The following is a 17,509-nucleotide window of genomic DNA, read 5'->3' as shown; positions in this document are numbered from 1 at the left end:
GTTTAACTTCTAATGAAAACTTGATAGCTTGAGGGAGAAAGCCTAATCACATGCTAACATCATTATTATCAGGCTTACGACCGCAAAACACATCCTTTAGAAAAGAGTCATTTAACCACTTGAGAACTTCTGAAAAAAATACGCATCATTTTGAAAAAGAACATCGTACATAACAAAGGAAATATTTCTAAAGCTGTTTACTACTTGTTGTATTTATATTTCGAAAAGTCTGGGGAGGAAAAAGTAAGAATAAAAACCGTTTTGTTAAAGTACCTTATTCTACAACACCTCAAACTTTTACTCAAGTCAAATTTAAAGTTTTACAAACTTAGGGACTGTTTAATCTGCGGTACTTCACAGTTTTATATGGATCCTGAGGGAATTGGATACATATTTTTCGCAAACGAATAAAAAATTCCATTCTGCATGAGAAATGTTTAGTCATTTTACATTATCTGTTATTTATTTTTAGTCTTACCTAGACTTGGAAGAAGTACGAAACCGCATTAGCCAGTTATCTATACGCGCTAATCGCTTTGAACGCGCTAATCTCAGGAACTACTGGTCCGATTTGAAAATTTCTTTCAGTGTTAGATAGCCCATTTATCGAGGAAGGCTATGGGTTACTTTTTATCCCGGTACGGGAAGTAGTTCCCACGGGATGCGGGTGAAACCGCATTAGCCAGTTATGGTAAATAACACTCTTGCTTCTCTCTATGAAAAGAGACCTGCACAGGGACTGTAAGAAAGTTTGATGTTGTATCAAAAGGGGTTCCATTGGGAAATGTGTAATAATATACTCGTAGAGTTTTAAATACCGTCATAAATATACATTTAACAGTGATTATATTATAATTTGAATGTCAAAACCTAAGAACAATTCTAAGATATAAAGGTATAGGCATTGGGAAGAAACAAGGAAACCAAAATTGTTTTGAGTACAATCAAAAATAAATTATTCAGGAACAGAAGGCAATTAAACAAAAATTACAACAAATTGTTTTACTTCAAGTTAAAGAGGCTTTTTCTAACTTTCCTGAAAGCCGAAAATGAGTGTTTCTTAGGAATTTTCTCTGATAATGTAACTTAAAGTAAAATTATTGTGAAGATGATGAGTATCGTTAACAAGTTTTCTTAACATTTTTATTTGTATAAAAGGGAAGTGTTTGGGAAGTGATAGCATTCCGAATAGATAAATCTGACGTAAGCACATCTTCAGTTATTTACTTAAGGGTCGGCTTTAGTTCAGAAATAAATTAGTTAAGTATTTATTTATTTGATGATGTGGCTAACTTTATTTTTATCAGGCGTTTGTTTTTTGAAAGTAAATTAGCAGTGTGTGATTTTTCCATTTCTGGAATTCGTCTTTCTAAGACAAGAATAGATATGGTTACGCCTTTTCCTTCCTGCAATGAAGCTAGAAGATGGACGCATAAGAAAAAGACGATAAGTATATTTTTAGCACAATGATGAGGCAATTTTATTATATCAACACAGACACTATTGAAGATAGTCAAACATTAATACATCTGTATTTGCAAAGTTACACGCTACATAATTGCATACAAATATTGGAAATTCATTCTTAATTTTTCCTACAGACAATTAAGACGAACCAATGCAAATAATATTAAATTGAATAATAATTTGTCATCCTGAAAATGCATCACAACTGTATCAACACCATATTGCCGGATTGGTATATAAATTGCCATGGCGACTACGAAAATTATCTACTTCTGCCGAAGAGCTCACAGACACAGTGTATTCGGAAAATGTTGTCAATTGCAACAAAGTTAATACTAACAGCTCTGTTCTTGAACAGCTGCTGGGCCATTGATGTCAATCCGCGCTACGTACCACATTACCACGTCTATCCGCCTTCTGGCTGGATGAACGATCCCAACGGCTTCTGTATCTTCGAAGATGAATATCACCTGTTCTATCAATACAACCCTTACTCCAGCCAAGAACCTGGAGTAGCTCATTGGGGACATGTGAAGAGTCCTGATCTAATCAATTGGGAACATCTACCTACCGCAATGACTCCAGATCAACCGTACGACATCAATGGAGTATTCTCAGGAAGTGCCATCGTAGAAAATGGAACAATGTATGTTCTCTATACTGGTAACGTAAATAACCCATTTAACAAACAAGTGCAAGCTCTAGCCAAAAGCCAGGATGGGATATCAGTAGTTAAATATCCTGGTAATCCTGTAATCGAAGGGGCAGATTTTCAGCCAAACATAAGAGACCCGAAAGTCTGGAAGCACGGAGATCTTTTCTACATGGTACTGGGCAACTCCTTCGATGATAACACTCGCGGTCGAGTACTGCTATATTCATCACCAGATTTAATATCCTGGACACTGGAGTCAGTTTTAGATGAGTCTGACGGCTCTGTGGGACATGTTTGGGAGTGCCCTGATTTCTTCGAGTTGGACGGAAAATACGTACTGCTATTTTCTCCACAAGGTATGCAAGCCATTGGTGATAAATACAAAAACTTTTTCCAGACTGGATACGTAGTAGGCAACTTTGATTACGAAACGAAATTGTTTACACCTATAACCGAATTTAGAGAATTAGACCACGGACATGATTTTTACGCGACTCAAACTATTTTGGACGGCTCAGGACGTAGGGTTGTTGTGGCTTGGTTTGACATGTGGGAGTCGGTACACCCTGAGCGCAATGACGGTTGGAGTGGTCAAATTACTATTCCGAGAGAGCTTGAACTCACAGAAGGTTTAAGACTCCTACAAAAACCTGTTAAGGAACTTGATGCTGCACGAGGTGCGAAATTACGCTCTGGGAAGGCTAAAGCCGGTTACACCCTGGGATTAGAAGCCGCGGCTGCTGACATTCGAGTGACGGCGCCAAGACTCCAAGATTTTGAGCTACTTTTGGAATCTGATGATTCTACTCTTTCAATCAAATATGACTACAAGAGAGGTACAGTCACTCTGGATCGTGGAGGTGACGATGGTGTTCGCAGAACAAAGTGGAGGCCTGAAGGTAATCTTATCTGGCAGGTCTTGGTAGACTCGAGCTCCGTTGAACTGTTCTGTGGAGAAGGTGAAGTCACTTTCTCCAGTAGATTCTTCCCTAACGGTGGATTGAAAATCAGGTTAGGTGATGGTTCTAATGCTGATGATCTAACAGTTTACAAAATGCTTCGTACTATTGCAGCACCCGGTGACAATTGAATTGTAACAGACCCGAATCCCAATTCTTATGACTGTTGTAATATTGTTCAATTTTGGTAAAAACCTTAATTATGTATTGTTTCTCCATTATGTATTTTATCGCTATATGATTAAAACAAAATACTGTATTGTAACCGTCATTAAGAAAGAAAAGAGTTTAATAAAGGCATCATGTTAAAGCAAACTACCGTTTTTAATTTTAATTCCCTTTCAATTCTTGGTAGCAAAATACCCATCGGCCGGTGGTAGTTTAGTCTGTAGTGTACAGAGCACAGTCACTGGGGCTCTTAAAGCTTTATTCTTATCTGCACATTTACATACTGGTACACATAACGTAATACCGCTAGATAACCATTCCCATATGATAACAATAGCCTAACTAGCAACAACAGAATTGTGAAGTTCAGAATGTTGTAAGTTCTCATAACACACATCATTCACGATAAAGCAAATAATTTGATTTCTAGCAAATTGGTGAACTTTGAGTATTTGAACAGTTGATTCAAAGCTTTTGTATGAAGTTTTCGGTGGCTAAAAGTTTGACTGCGCAGAAAACATATTCCTTGTAGCCACTTGGTTCTACCCATGTTACAAATTAGGAACTTCAAATATAAATTAACTTTAGATATTCTTCACAAACATGTCCGCTTTGTGACATTGAATATCTCATCGATATCGATTCCACATTAATAGGGAGTAGCTGTTTCATGCGATTTCACTCGCGTATCGGGGATACTTCTTTAGGGATCGCCTTTAGGAGGATTCCTAATTGAGCACTGCCTCTTCTGGTCGTGGGGCGCAGGGGGTTGAGAGAAACAACGGTGTTCGGATACCGGATATATTTCGCGTAAACCCATAGATAGAACCGTTCACTCGGACCAGTGCGCAGTAACTGTCCGTGCCTCGCATACTTCACGCTCACACAAGTTTTTGCTTGCCTTGCACTCTGCCATACATACTTACATGTGTCCCTACACTTCTACTCGTTACTGGATAAAAATATGATATGATAAGCCCATGTTCAGCGCAGATTGTGTAGCTTCCTAACAGTCAAAGAATTATTCAAATTGGTTCAGTAGTTAGAATGTCGATTGGATTCAAACAATCAAATCGTTCCTCTTTGAATATTAGTATAGATAGATTAATCAGAACAATAACAATCATTTCCTTTAAAAGATGTGCGATAAGTAGAACGTTTTAAGAGTGAAATATTTTTTGTAAGTTCGCTAGTTCCGAAACCTCCGTCCAAGACTAACATAATAAACCATTTTTTTAAAAAGATCATCAGTTTATTTCTAAACAGACATCGATCCGTCCTTTTTGACCTTACCCAACAAAGTTTGCAGTCTAGGTTATTTCTAGGAAAATACAATGTTGTAGTGTGCCAGCCAACGAGACAGTTTCCGTATCGGGAATGCTAAGTTGAGAAACGCCAGCGACGAAAAATTTGGTTCCAGTTTAAACAATATTAAGACCAGAGATTTAATGCAATTATGTAGACAAATGTGTTCAACACCTGTTTAAATAGGTGTTAAAATTAAAGTTCAAATAAGTAATGGAACAAAAACTAATAAATTACAATCGGTTCAAAGAAGATTGAAAGGCATTTTTTCTATCATTCCTTTTTTCTCGAAATTACAAGAACACATTGTAGAACTTTTTGCATTAATACCAATACTGTAAAAAATGGTGTATGACATAGTGTTTTATTCAAGCGCCATAAAACCTTTAAAGACATCATCTAAATATATTCTGTTATTTTTTTTTTCAATTTTCCAAGCCTAATTTTCATCTTCATCAATCAAGTTTAGATTAAACTAGGTTGAGAAGTATTCGCTACATTTTCATCAACCATCCACATCTTCCCACGTAGGAAGCTTGCCTTATAATAATGTTTACAAAAAATATATACGGATAAGTTTTAATAAGATTTAAGCTACTTCAAACGCCTTACTTAAAAAAGGATGGATATTGTCGATAAATTATATTGGTTCAATTTTATATTGGCCTTCGTATTTAAAAGTAGCTTTTGCCCGCCATTCCACCCGTTCAGAGGAATCCGTCTCCATCGCTATGCCTTTATCCATACTCAGACTTGACAGTTTGACAGACTAGCTGCAAGTGTATCTAAATGAATTGGTTCAGTAGTTTTGGTGTCGAAAATGAATGTACAGACAGAGTTTCTTTACTCGACGGGAAAAAAAATAATACGCATAGAAATAAAACCATAGCTTTGCTTAAAAACCATCTATCTAATAAACTTCATAGATCACAATACTTTGTAAACGAACAGAATAAAAATATAGCAACAAATGCCAACACGTTCTTAATACACGTAATAATAGTGTCACAAAAAAAAACATAATTTAGCAATTTCACAACAATGAACAATACTGCAATAGTCTTTAAAATGTTTTTTCAATTAAATTGCAATTCAATTGTCAACAGGTGCTTGAATCGTGCGAATCATTTCATAAACTGTTAGATCATCAGCATGGGAACCGTCACCTATCCTGATTTTCAATCCACCGTTAGGGAAGAATCTACTGGAGAAAGTGACTTCACCTTCTCCACAGAACAGTTCAACGGAGCTCGAGTCTATCAAAACCTGCCAGACAAGATTACCTTCAGGCCTCCACTTTGTTCTGCGAACGCCATCGTCACCTCCACGATCCAGTGTGACTGTACCTTTCTTGTAGTCATATTTGATTGAAAGAGTAGAATCTTTAGATTCCAAAAGCAGTTCAAAATCCTGTAGTCTTGGTGCCGTTACTGTAACGTCAGCGGCCGCGGCTTCTAAACTAAGGGTATAGCGGGCTCGAGCCTTTCCAGAGCGTAATTTCGCACCTCGTGCAGCAGCAATCTCCTTAACAGGTTTTTGTAGGAGTCTTAAACCTTCTGTGAGTTCAAGCTCTCTCGGAATAGTAATTTGACCACTCCAACCGTCCTTGCGCTCAGGGTGTACCGACTCCCACATGTCAAACCAAGCCACAACAATCCTACGTCCTGAATGGTCTAATAAAGTTTGGGTAGCGTAAAAATCATGTCCGTGGTCCAATTCCCTAAATTCGGTTATAGGAGTAAACAATTTCGTTTCATAATCAAAGTTGCCCACCAAGTATCCAGTTTGGAAAAGGTTCTTGTATTTATCACCAATGGGTTGCATACCTTGTGGAGAAAACAGCAGTACGTATTTTCCGTCCAACTCGAAGAAATCAGGGCACTCCCAAACATTACCGAGAGAGCCGTCAGACTCATCTAAAACTGATTCCATGGTCCAGGATATTAAATCTGGCGATGAATATAGCAGTACTCGTCCACGAGTATTATCATCGAAAGAATTGCCCAATACCAGGTAGAAAAGATCTCCGTGCTTCCAGACTTTTGGATCTCTTATATTCGGCTGAAGATCTGCCCCTTCGATTACAGGATTTCCAGGATATTTAACAACTGATATCCCATCCTGGCTTGCGGCTAGAGCTTGCACTTGCTTATTGGTTGGATTATTAACATTTCCTGTATAGAGAAGATACATTGTTCCATTTTCGACGATAGCACTTCCTGAGAATACTCCATTGATATCGTACGCTTGATCTGGGGTCATTGCTGTAGGTAGATGTTCCCACTGGATTAGATTAGGGCTCCTCACGTGTCCCCAATGAGCTACTCCAGGTTCTTTACTGGTGTAAGGGTTATATTGGTAGAACAGGTGATATTCACCTTGGAATATACAGAAGCCGTTGGGATCGTTCATCCAACCAGAAGGCGGATAGACGTGGTAATACGGTACATAGCGAGGATTGACATCGCCGGCCCAGCATCTGTTTAAAAACAGGACAGTTAGTATAAACTTTGTTGCGATGGACATTTTCTGAATACACTGTGATCTGTGAGCTCTTCGGTAGGAGTAAATTATTTTCATTGTCGCCTTGATCATTTATATACAACGCATGATGAGGTGTTAATAGTTGTGTTGCAGAGTGAACATGAGACATAAGTAGAATTATTATTTTTATTGATTTAGAAGAAATTGAAAGAATGCAAACATAGATACAGCTATGTTTATATATTGTGAATTGTATGCATTGCAATTGTTAAATGCAATATTAATAACTTCCGTATTGTTGCAACATAACTGCCTTATCGTTGTGCTAAAAATACATAATTTTCCTTGCTCTTGACATCAATAAATTGATAGTATCCTTTTAAGCTGAACGAAAAAAAAAATTATTTTGATAACTTATTTTCCGGCAATGGTTTCATCTGCGTCCCGTGGGAACTACTAAGGACACCCGTATAAAAAGTAGCTTATAATCTTTCTCGATAATTGGACTCTCTAACGCTGAACATTTCATTTTAATCCGTTCCATATTTCGTGAAATTCGCGCAAACAAACAAACTCTCCAGCTTTATAAAATTCTCTTTAACATTGCTCATAATTTGTGGAATATAAAAATTGCATGTTAAAACGTTTAGTTGAAGTTAAACTTAATCACGATAACTACAAAAAATTGTTGCAAAAACATTACATTTAATCTCCGGATGTTGTTTTAATGTGTTCGTTTAAAGATGTTTAGAAAACGTGCGGTTACATCACGCTTTTTTGCCCGACTGCGCGACATAGGTAAATGTAATAGGTAAGGTCGATAAATAGGTAGGTCTGTGCGGGGCAATCCGCATTGAGCAAAAGTGAGAGGAGGCCTGTGCCCAGCAGTACGACGACATAAATGCTGATGATGATGATAATCAACAGTGACTCTCAGTTTTATCCATTTTTGGCATAATCAGAGTAAGGTAAGATTGTTACCAAATGTCAATATGATTAAAGAATGCTTGTGTGCATTTCCTACAATAAACATTGTCAGATTTATCTCAGACTTGTCTCATATGGAGCCTGAGTATTAGTAGCTTTGAGTTTAGTCTCCAGACTGGTCCTACTTAGCTTTTTAATAACTAACCGTTTTTCTGCGGTTTCACCCGCACCACAAGTGAAATACTGCCCGTACCAGGATAAAATATAGCCTCTGTTACTTGGGAAGTGTGTGGCTGACCAACAGTGAAAGAGTTCAAGACAAATCGGTCAATTAGCTATGGAGCCTTTAGGGTACAAACAAACATTTGTGGTTCATTCATTGAGATGTGTAATAGGGCCCTTATAGTAAGTTATTATTTTATCAAAAATATCATATTTCTCTAAACTATCTCTCCAGTTTCTTCTTCAATAACTTTGAAATCCAGTACTAATACCGGTATTACAAAAGTTTAAAGACCAGATGGTGCAAAGTGCAGCGATGACGTTTTCTGAAATTTATCGCTGCATTAAACTGCAAACTTTGAGTCAACTGTGAGACAAGTTTTTGTGGGTTTCCTCTTTAAAGTTATGAAGCTAAAATGGTTCTTAACTTTAATTTATTCTTCATAAGAAGCTAGTTTATTAAATGAAGTGTTGATCATGCTGGATTGCTCTCACAATTTTATTTTCAATATTGCATTGTAAAATACTACTAATAAATATTATCAAGCGAGTATGTGTTTGCAAAATTATAGGTAGTTGTTACGTCTTAACGTGCATATAAATGAAAGGCTTCCGATAATAAACATGGTTTATTTATAGGATAACAGAATAAGTAGGTGAAACTGCGGGCTGACGCTAGTTTTTATTGGTGATTAAAACAGGTACATATTTCTATTAAACAAAGAAGCATGTTTTAGAAGTGTGGGACCTATAACCGAGTGACCATCAGGACTATAAATGCAAATGAAACAATAGGGTAGTTTCCTAAAAAATAATAATTAGTCCGTCTTGTAGATTGTCCAAAATTAAGCGATACGTATTTTTTCTTTTTTAAATTGGATCAGAACTTGTTAAGATATAGCGTGTTAAAGTTGAGTGTGACGTCACAAGTTGCTACAATTTTCAGGAGACTGTGACGTAAAAGGCCCCCACTCCTAATTTTTGAAGCGTATTATCTTTGTCATTTTATGTTTAATTAAAAAAAGAAAAAATACGTATCCAATATTTTTTGATTATCTAAAAAGCGGACTAAATATTATTTCATTATTTCGACCCTGGAAACTACCCTATTCGTATTTACGAAAATTACATTCGAGGGAACGTTGAAATTTTGACCGGACTAATTATGCATCGTGTGGCACAAACCGCAGTATCACATTAGTACAAATGCAACGTATTATTTCTGCTATAATATTATTATCTGTATTTTATACCACATCATTATTTTAATACAAGCTAAAGAATTGCATTTGATGAAACAATTGCTTTAATAATTAGAGCTAATATCTACAACCACTATTTAATTATAAATATCGGCTATTTTTTATCCATTTGCGGGAAATGGTTTCCTCGAGACACAGGTAAAACCGCGGTTGAAAGCTAGTCAAGCATTGTAAAGTAATATGGCCACATGGATGGTTATCATTCTAATCTAATTTATTAAACCAGTTCGATCAAATAAAAATTCGTAAATAGATTTGAATAAAGGGATACTTTAATTTCACGCTTGACTTGTTTTATAACATAGGTATATTTTGATATAAATATTATGTTATTAGAATAGATATTACTCTGTATATACTAACTATGTTAGTAAAAATATAAGAATATTATTAGACCCCCGCAGATAGCTTATAAGTCTTTTAGGTTCATTTTTACCAACAAGATTAACAACGTATGAAGAAAATCAGCTGTTTATTATAAACCAGTCATTTTCATTCGCGCCCCGTAGCCCCGCGTTTTCACCCGTTTACTTTTACTATACAAAATACCACTTTACATAATAACATTACCTAGATAAAATACAGTATGTTACTCGGGAAGAGTGTAACTTTCCAGCACTGAAATAATTTTCCAAATCGGTTCGTTTCGGTGCCTTTATGGTATAAACAAACAAACAAAAAATGATTCCTCTTTAGTCTATTAGCATAGATAGACAGTATAGATTAAAACCTCCAATAGTCAAGATTAGTTAAGACATAACAAAAATTGATTAATGTTGTGTACTTAATCGGTCGAGCGATCAGGTATTGTTCCGAGTAAATAGTTTGATTGGATTCAGGATTAAGTTAAAACTATTATTTTCTTTCTACAAAGTATTTTTAGAATAAATTGTAAACTCACAATACTGTTGATGCTGGAAATTCAATTTGGTTGAATTGGTTTCAGTAAGCTAGTGTTTCATTTTATTTAAATGTCAGCTCGAATCGCTTTAATTGTGTGAGGTAGTGTTTCTAAATCAACAGATAAGTTCTACGTTTCTAGAATTTGAATTCAGAGTGAAATAAGGTGAACTAAATGATTTATTTGACATCTCACTAATATTAAAACAAAAGCTTATGAGATTTACGTATGTTTGGCACTTTTTGGCTTTGATGACAATTGTTAATTATGAGCTACATTTGACCCGGATGCGAGGAGTAGTTGCCATTTGTATCTTAATAATATTTATTCCAAATCATTCATAGGTATTGCTACTTACTCGCAAATTAGGTTAAACCAAAGCTACGAAATAATAAATGAATAGTGCTTAGTAGTTACAACTCATCCCTAGCAAAGCTTTGCCTTCACCTCAATATTATGCAGATATGGAAATGAGCGTTGTACTAGTTATGGATAAGCTGCTTAAAATAACAAACTGATACTCAACAGGTTAATTGTTGCAGCTTCACTTGCAATACCGTATTATGTACACTTCAGTAAACTCAACAAAGTTGATGTTAACATTGTACTAGCGTAGTAACGTAGTTAAATTCTACTACAAATTAGTCAAAACAGAAGTATGGTAATCGTCATGATAGCAGTTAATAATAGAAGGAGGCGCTTACAGTTGCTATAGTTATCGGCACGGATATTGAGCTCTCGGCGAAAGAGTGGGGATCGCTTTGCGCACTGTACACATAAGGCAATAAACCAATAAATCGCTTCTGTGCAGGTGAAGCTCAGAGCTCAATATCCGTGCCGATAACTATAAAAGGCACTTAAAATATTCTTAGTTTCTTTATATTATATTAATAATTATATTAATATCTAAAAATCTTTTCAATCTGTGTTCCAAGGAAACTAATTCCTGAAAAATGTAAAAAATCAGTTTGTTTGTCAAAGCATGACAAACAGGCAAACAGAACTTTCGCATTTATAATAATAAAAACTCACTTTCTTAAAGTTGGTAAATAAACCAATCTGAAATTGATCCGCCACAAACCTGGATTGAAGTTTTCTCTGCCAATGAAATATCAACACTACGCTTATAATAATAAAGTCATGAATAAATTGCCTAAGCTGCAATCCGCAAGAAAATGATAGCTCTACGGGGTTCTGTTTACAAAATTAACAACTTTATTGCCTCGAGATTAGTGTTTACTTTCTTTGAAAGACTAAGATAAGTAAATAATGTCAACCACGTGCCTTTACTGAAGCATTGCAGGATTACTGAATGAAAATTGACACAAATAATAATATTTTATTTTAAAATTCTTTGCTGTACCTAGCAATTTATAATTTTTAATAAAAGGTGTAACAGTATTTTTTAAAAACCTGTATCTTTCTATCATTACAATTTCAATGTAAAACTTTTACATAAAACCTATTTTGAAACCTAAAAAAAAAGTCGTGGTGGCCAACGTAGTTTGGGAAAAAGGCTCGGAGAATGATGATTTGAAACCTAAAATATGGTAACTAATTACAACAGACCGCATACTCGCATAAAAGAGTTATATAATTTCTTTATAACGGGCAAACAAATGACTGAAGATATTTATAGAGATTCTATACATACAACAAACAAATGACTGCCCCATCTGTTTTCTGACCATCATTTGTTTATATTCCACACATTTTCCTCAGTTTTCTTCCTGAAGACACGAAGAACCAGTGTGACGTAAATTAATATACTGTAGCGCACGATTCTGCACTCATTATCGTGAGTAAATGAGCTTGAACAAGCAATTGTCTGCTTAATGTTCATATAATGAATGGTTACAATATGGGGAAGAAACACGCAAGATAAAAATGTATTTTTATTAGGTAGTTTAAAATGTACAACGTCAGGATTTCAATACCGAAAAGACATGACTTTTTTACCAACTATGAGAACTCTGTTTCCAGTTCAAATGAAAAACCAATCTATAGTGAAATGTATTAAGATAATCCAAAAAGTTTTTTAACAGAATCTACTCATTAACTGTTTAAAATAATACCAATACACGGTCCAAATGTACTATGACGATTAACACAAAAAGCGTGACAAATAAAACATAATGTTCCAATTATCCACAATTTATGTCACTGGCACAATATTTTCATCAAAAATTGATCATCATCAGTTTTTGCCGCAATTTATATTGTTTGTGTAAACACGCGATACAATGAAGACATTACTTAATTACTTCCATCAGGCAATTTTATCGTACGGCGCATTCTATAAACAGTCAACTCTTCAGCGCTTGAATTTTCACCAATTTTGATACTCACATTACTATAAGGGAAGAATCTACTGGAGAAAGTGACTTCACCTTCTCCACAAAACAATTCAACGGAGCTGGAGTCTACCAGAATCTGCCAGGTTAGCTGTTTATTCCATGAAGGTCTCCACTGTGTTCTACGAATGCCATCGTCTCCGCCACGGTCGAGTGTCACCGTACCTCTGAGGTAACTATAACTCAACAATACTGTAGTATTATCAGTTACCAGTGCTAAGTTGAAGTCTCTAAATCTCGAGGCTCTTACATGTATGTCAGCAGCAGGCTCGTCCAGCTTAATGGTGTGACCACCTCGTGCTCTCCCGGAGTACAATTGTGAGCCGCGAGCATTAGAAAGTTCCTTTACAGGTTTTTGAATAAGTCTTAAGTCTGATGTGAGTGATAACACCCTAGGTATAGTCATTTGTCCAGTTGAACCAAAGTCACGCTCAGGATAATTTCGCTCCCACATATCAAGCCAAGCAATAACAATCCTACGTCCCGATTCATCCAAAATGGTTTGTGTAGCATAGAAATCATGTCCATGATCCAATTCCTTAAATTCGGTAATAGGTGTGAACATATGAGAATTGTAATCAAATAGACCAACTATGTAACCAGTCTGGTATAGATTTCTGTATTTATCTCCTTGAGGTTCGATACCTTGTGGAGAAAATAATAGTACATATTTTCCATCCAATTCAAAGAAGTCGGGACATTCCCACATATAACCTAACGAACCGTCCGATGAATCCAAAACCGACCGTTCTTTCCAATTTATTAAATCGGGCGACGAGTATAATAAGGCTCGTCCGCGAGTATTATTATCGAAAGAATTTCCAAGAACCATATAAAAAATATTACCGTGCTTCCAGACTTTCGGGTCTCTGATATTTGGTTGAAATTTTTCCCCTTTGATAACAGGATTCCCTTCATACTTGGTCACGTTCACTCCATCAGTACTTGATGCTAAAGCTTGTACTTGCTGGTGGTCAGGGTTTCCTCCAGGAAAGTTAACATTTCCAGTGTAGAGAAGATACATTGTTCCATTTTCGATGATAGCACTTCCAGAGAAGACTCCATCTTTATCATAAGGCTGGTCTGGGTACATTGCTATTGGCAGATTCTCCCAATGGATGAGATCAGGACTCTTTACATGTGCCCAGTGGGCTATTCCAGGCTCTTGGCTAGATAGTGGGTTGTATTGATAGAACAAGTGATATTCGTTCTCAAATTTGCAGAAGCCATTGGGATCATTCATCCATCCGTAGGGCGGGTAAACGTGGTATCGCGGAACAAATTGTGGATTGATGTCGTAGCCCGAGCATCTGTTAAAAAACAGCGCTATTAGTATAAACTTTGTAGCAATTGTTAACATTTTCCGTACAAACCGACGTGATCACTGAGCTCTGTTGGAATAGATAATAATTTTTCCAGTCGTGATTATTTATATAGAAGTAATGTCGTGTACTACGTTGTGTTACTGATTGTCAACTAATAGAAATAATTGTTGGCATCGTTGACATTTGTAATGGTGTAGCTTAATTGTTCGTTGGTTGAGATAAGTATATTGTTATGGTATTTTCTTTTATTAACATAGTGCCTCGTGTAATAAGGTAGTAAACAACGTTTGCTTTCATTTTTTTTGTCTTTTAGTACACGTGGTTTCTATTTACGTATGAATGAATTTATTATGTAACTTCTACAACAGTACCTTAGATATTTGGTTCTTTTTTTTTACCTTGAAGAAAAAAACCTAAGGCCCATATCGCAACTTTTGCCTATATGCATATTTTACAATGGGAATTCGCTTTTTTGAAACTTTCGCTAAAATAAACCATATAGAAACATTTAAAAAGTTGTTACCTCGTTGCCTCAACTTACGTCGCTCCATGTGTAAAGCGCCTAATGCACATCTCTCGCAATGTTAGCTATCGATGTGTGTCTTTCATTAAAAATGAACAATATTATTATATTTTTATATCAGAATGAATTGCTATAATAATTCTACTATAGAAGTAAATGTTGAAAAGGACAAATTGGCAGCGGCTCTATGTAAACACTGTAATTCAGATGCATTTGATTGGGCTGGAAGCCGACACTTATGTAGTAGGAAAATGGCTAGGCAGATGATGAATAAAGTAAGAAATAAATTAGCTTTTCTATTGTTGTTATTTTCAGAGCCCAAACAAACTATCGGCAACTCATCATCAAATCAGTTTTCAGTGTGCGGGTACTATTACGCAAACTATTTTAGACCTAATTATTAATAGCAAGGCAAAATAATCAACACCATGCAGGTAATCATTATGGTAATTTAAAAAATAGCGCTGGATAGTCAATTAATCTATACTATAATGTTTATTTGTTTGCTTGAACGCGCTTATCTCAGGGACCAGTGGACCGATTTAAAAAAAAAAATTCAGTGTTCAATATTCCATTTATTGAGGAATTTCGTGCGAAGTTATTACGGGATGCGAGTAAACCCGCTGGCAGAAGCTAGTTTAATTCTAAAAATAGCGCTAATCGGCTAACCTTGAGTTCGCGGACATTTTATCTTGAAACTTTGCGCGGGAACTCGAAACACGTCTGCTCTCTTCCACGTCTGTGACGATAACTGACCGATAGAAGAGTCGTGCGGGTGGTGGGGGAAATTTAAGCCAATCGAATGACTTTACTGTTATCTAAAAACGATGGACAATGGACGTAATGTTTATTTGTGTAATGAAAGGTTAATGACTTATTGATACCAATAAATAATCTCTGTAACTAATAATATAAGGCAAAAAAAATGTTTGTATGTTTGTTTATTTTTTTTGAACTATAGGACCGATCTAAAAGAAATCTTTTAGTCTTTTAACCCTTAGTTATGGGCTTCTATGTCAACTCCTACGCATGTTCCGTGGCAGAGGCTAGTTTACAATAAAAATAAATTTTCAATTTAAACAAAAACTAACTTTCATTTCCTGCCTGAAAGCTCACAAAAACGCGATTTCGACGAGTTGAAAACCTCTGAACAATTCAACACGTAGTTATTAACTCCCGCAATCTGACATATTTCAACTTTGTTCAAATTCATAATTTAGTTTCCAAACAAATTGTGTACTAGTATTTTTTTATATTAACCACGGAGTAAAGAAAGATGAGCGGAGATGCCATAATGCAGGTAAGTCAGGCGCCTACTTCTAGGTCAAATTCGTATGATGGGCATGACTAAAACGATTAGTTACGAGTGAACTGCGAGGACTTCGGGTTCTTTGAGACATCTGTCAACCATTTATTGGTATTACAAAAAATATCGGGCCCAAAGAAAACGAAACAACGTTTCTCGTCCCCCGCACACCCGCATTTTGCCGCACTATTTTACTAAGCGATTTTCTTTTATGCCATCGCTAGTTATTTTTTTCTCCATGATTATAACCCAAAAGCTAAAACGTATTTTAACAACAGTTTTATTTATTTTCAGAAGTGTAAGTATATAAAGGCCTTTTGAGCGTAACACGTGTAACGACTTTTTATTTACTTTTCTAATTTGTTTGCCTATATTACATTTATTGTTGAAGGTCGTTTGGGAAGCAATCGGTTGATTAATTGAACGTTTTTTAGGCTATTCTGTAAATACACTGTGGCTTGCAAAAGTAATTAGATGGGAATACACTGATGACAGATTATATTAATATGCACTTGAATCTATGATGGCCCAACCGTGAAGGACGTCTATGGAACCATGGAAGCGGTGTGGTGTGATCTTTTACTACGTATTGTATTCATCAGTATTGATAATGTTAATATAAATAGACAATAGGAAATCCATCATACAGATGATAACATATATTAATTACTTAATATAAACACGTAGCTTTTCATAATATGTATAAATAGTATTGTTGTATCACTTCTTACTAGGTATTAGTTACCTCAACTATACCTAGACATGTAGTTCTGTGTTGTATTGACACGTCCACCCCTCACCGTCATCTACCACTTGACTGCCCTGCCTGTCGACTAATATCACCACAATAAGTTGGAAGATTCTTAAAAGTATGAAAATCTTTCTTACCAAGGGAAAATATAGTCGTGCTGCTCAGGTAAATGACTTGAGGAGATCGAATAGGCAGTCGATCCATGTCTATTACTCAGCTGCATCAAGTGGACTGGAAGGTTACTTCAACATAGGTGGACAAATGCTGGGTAGATGTTGATGACTGAATCTATTTCCAGATAGCAACAAACTGGAGTCTTGAAGTCAAGAGTGATCATGTAAGTTCTAGGTGCGCCATCTACAACGACATCGCTTATCATCATGAGGCAGTTGTCATACACGTGCCTATCATAAAACGAATAAAAAATATTCTAAGCTTTTATACAAGTTCCCTCAATTTGCAAATCTCTCGGCACAATTTACATAACGTTGTCTACTGCCGGACATATTCCTGACACCAAAACCGCTACAAAATCCCATTCATTTGTTCCCATTTCCCATTCCTATGTAAGGAATTCCGACCTTCTACCATAACATTTAAACTTTTGGGTTCGACCCTGGTTCCTAATATCCTTTGCTTTTACAAAACGATGGTATAATGTTTCCTTTTCATGCCATTGAACTCCTATGGTATATTGAAACTGTTGAGAAACATTATGAAAAAAAAAAACAATTTATATAAAAAAAGAAACTCTGAATCACTATTTTCTTTTATTCTAAACTATCCATCGGTTGACAACAGTTGTCGGAACCAATTATCTAGTTTTGTAGCAAAACTTTTAAATTGTCTGAACAAAAAAGGGTGACTAAAAAGTTCATAAATTGGACAGGCAACTTCTGT

General features: G+C 35.9%; 3 protein-coding genes across 3 annotated transcripts; 1 reads left to right on the top strand and 2 right to left on the bottom strand.

Annotated features, from left to right (window-relative positions):
* Positions 1–1,732: 1,732 nt before the first annotated feature.
* On the top strand, positions 1,733–3,396 carry LOC110370976 (sucrose-6-phosphate hydrolase). The gene has a single exon (XM_021327015.3). The coding sequence runs from the start codon at positions 1,776–1,778 to the stop codon at positions 3,210–3,212; it is 1,437 nt and encodes a 478-aa protein (XP_021182690.3). The 5' UTR covers positions 1,733–1,775; the 3' UTR covers positions 3,213–3,396.
* Positions 3,397–5,493: 2,097 nt separating this feature from the next.
* Positions 5,494–15,288, bottom strand: LOC110370974 (sucrose-6-phosphate hydrolase). Its single transcript, XM_021327013.3, has 2 exons — positions 15,222–15,288; positions 5,494–7,033 (listed from the first exon to the last, which is right to left on the bottom strand). Exons 1-2 carry the CDS (start codon positions 15,236–15,238, stop codon positions 5,647–5,649), a joined length of 1,404 nt encoding a protein of 467 aa, XP_021182688.3. The 5' UTR covers positions 15,239–15,288; the 3' UTR covers positions 5,494–5,646.
* LOC110370975 (sucrose-6-phosphate hydrolase) lies at positions 12,351–14,140 on the bottom strand. The gene has a single exon (XM_021327014.3). The coding sequence runs from the start codon at positions 14,062–14,064 to the stop codon at positions 12,607–12,609; it is 1,458 nt and encodes a 485-aa protein (XP_021182689.3). The 5' UTR covers positions 14,065–14,140; the 3' UTR covers positions 12,351–12,606.
* Positions 15,289–17,509: the final 2,221 nt, after the last annotated feature.

This window comes from Helicoverpa armigera, chromosome 10 (assembly GCF_030705265.1).
Source record: "Helicoverpa armigera isolate CAAS_96S chromosome 10, ASM3070526v1, whole genome shotgun sequence".
Classification (NCBI taxonomy): domain Eukaryota; kingdom Metazoa; phylum Arthropoda; class Insecta; order Lepidoptera; family Noctuidae; genus Helicoverpa; species Helicoverpa armigera.
The sequence above is the reverse complement of the archived record's forward strand: the minus strand, read 5'-3'. Positions and strand labels throughout refer to the sequence as shown.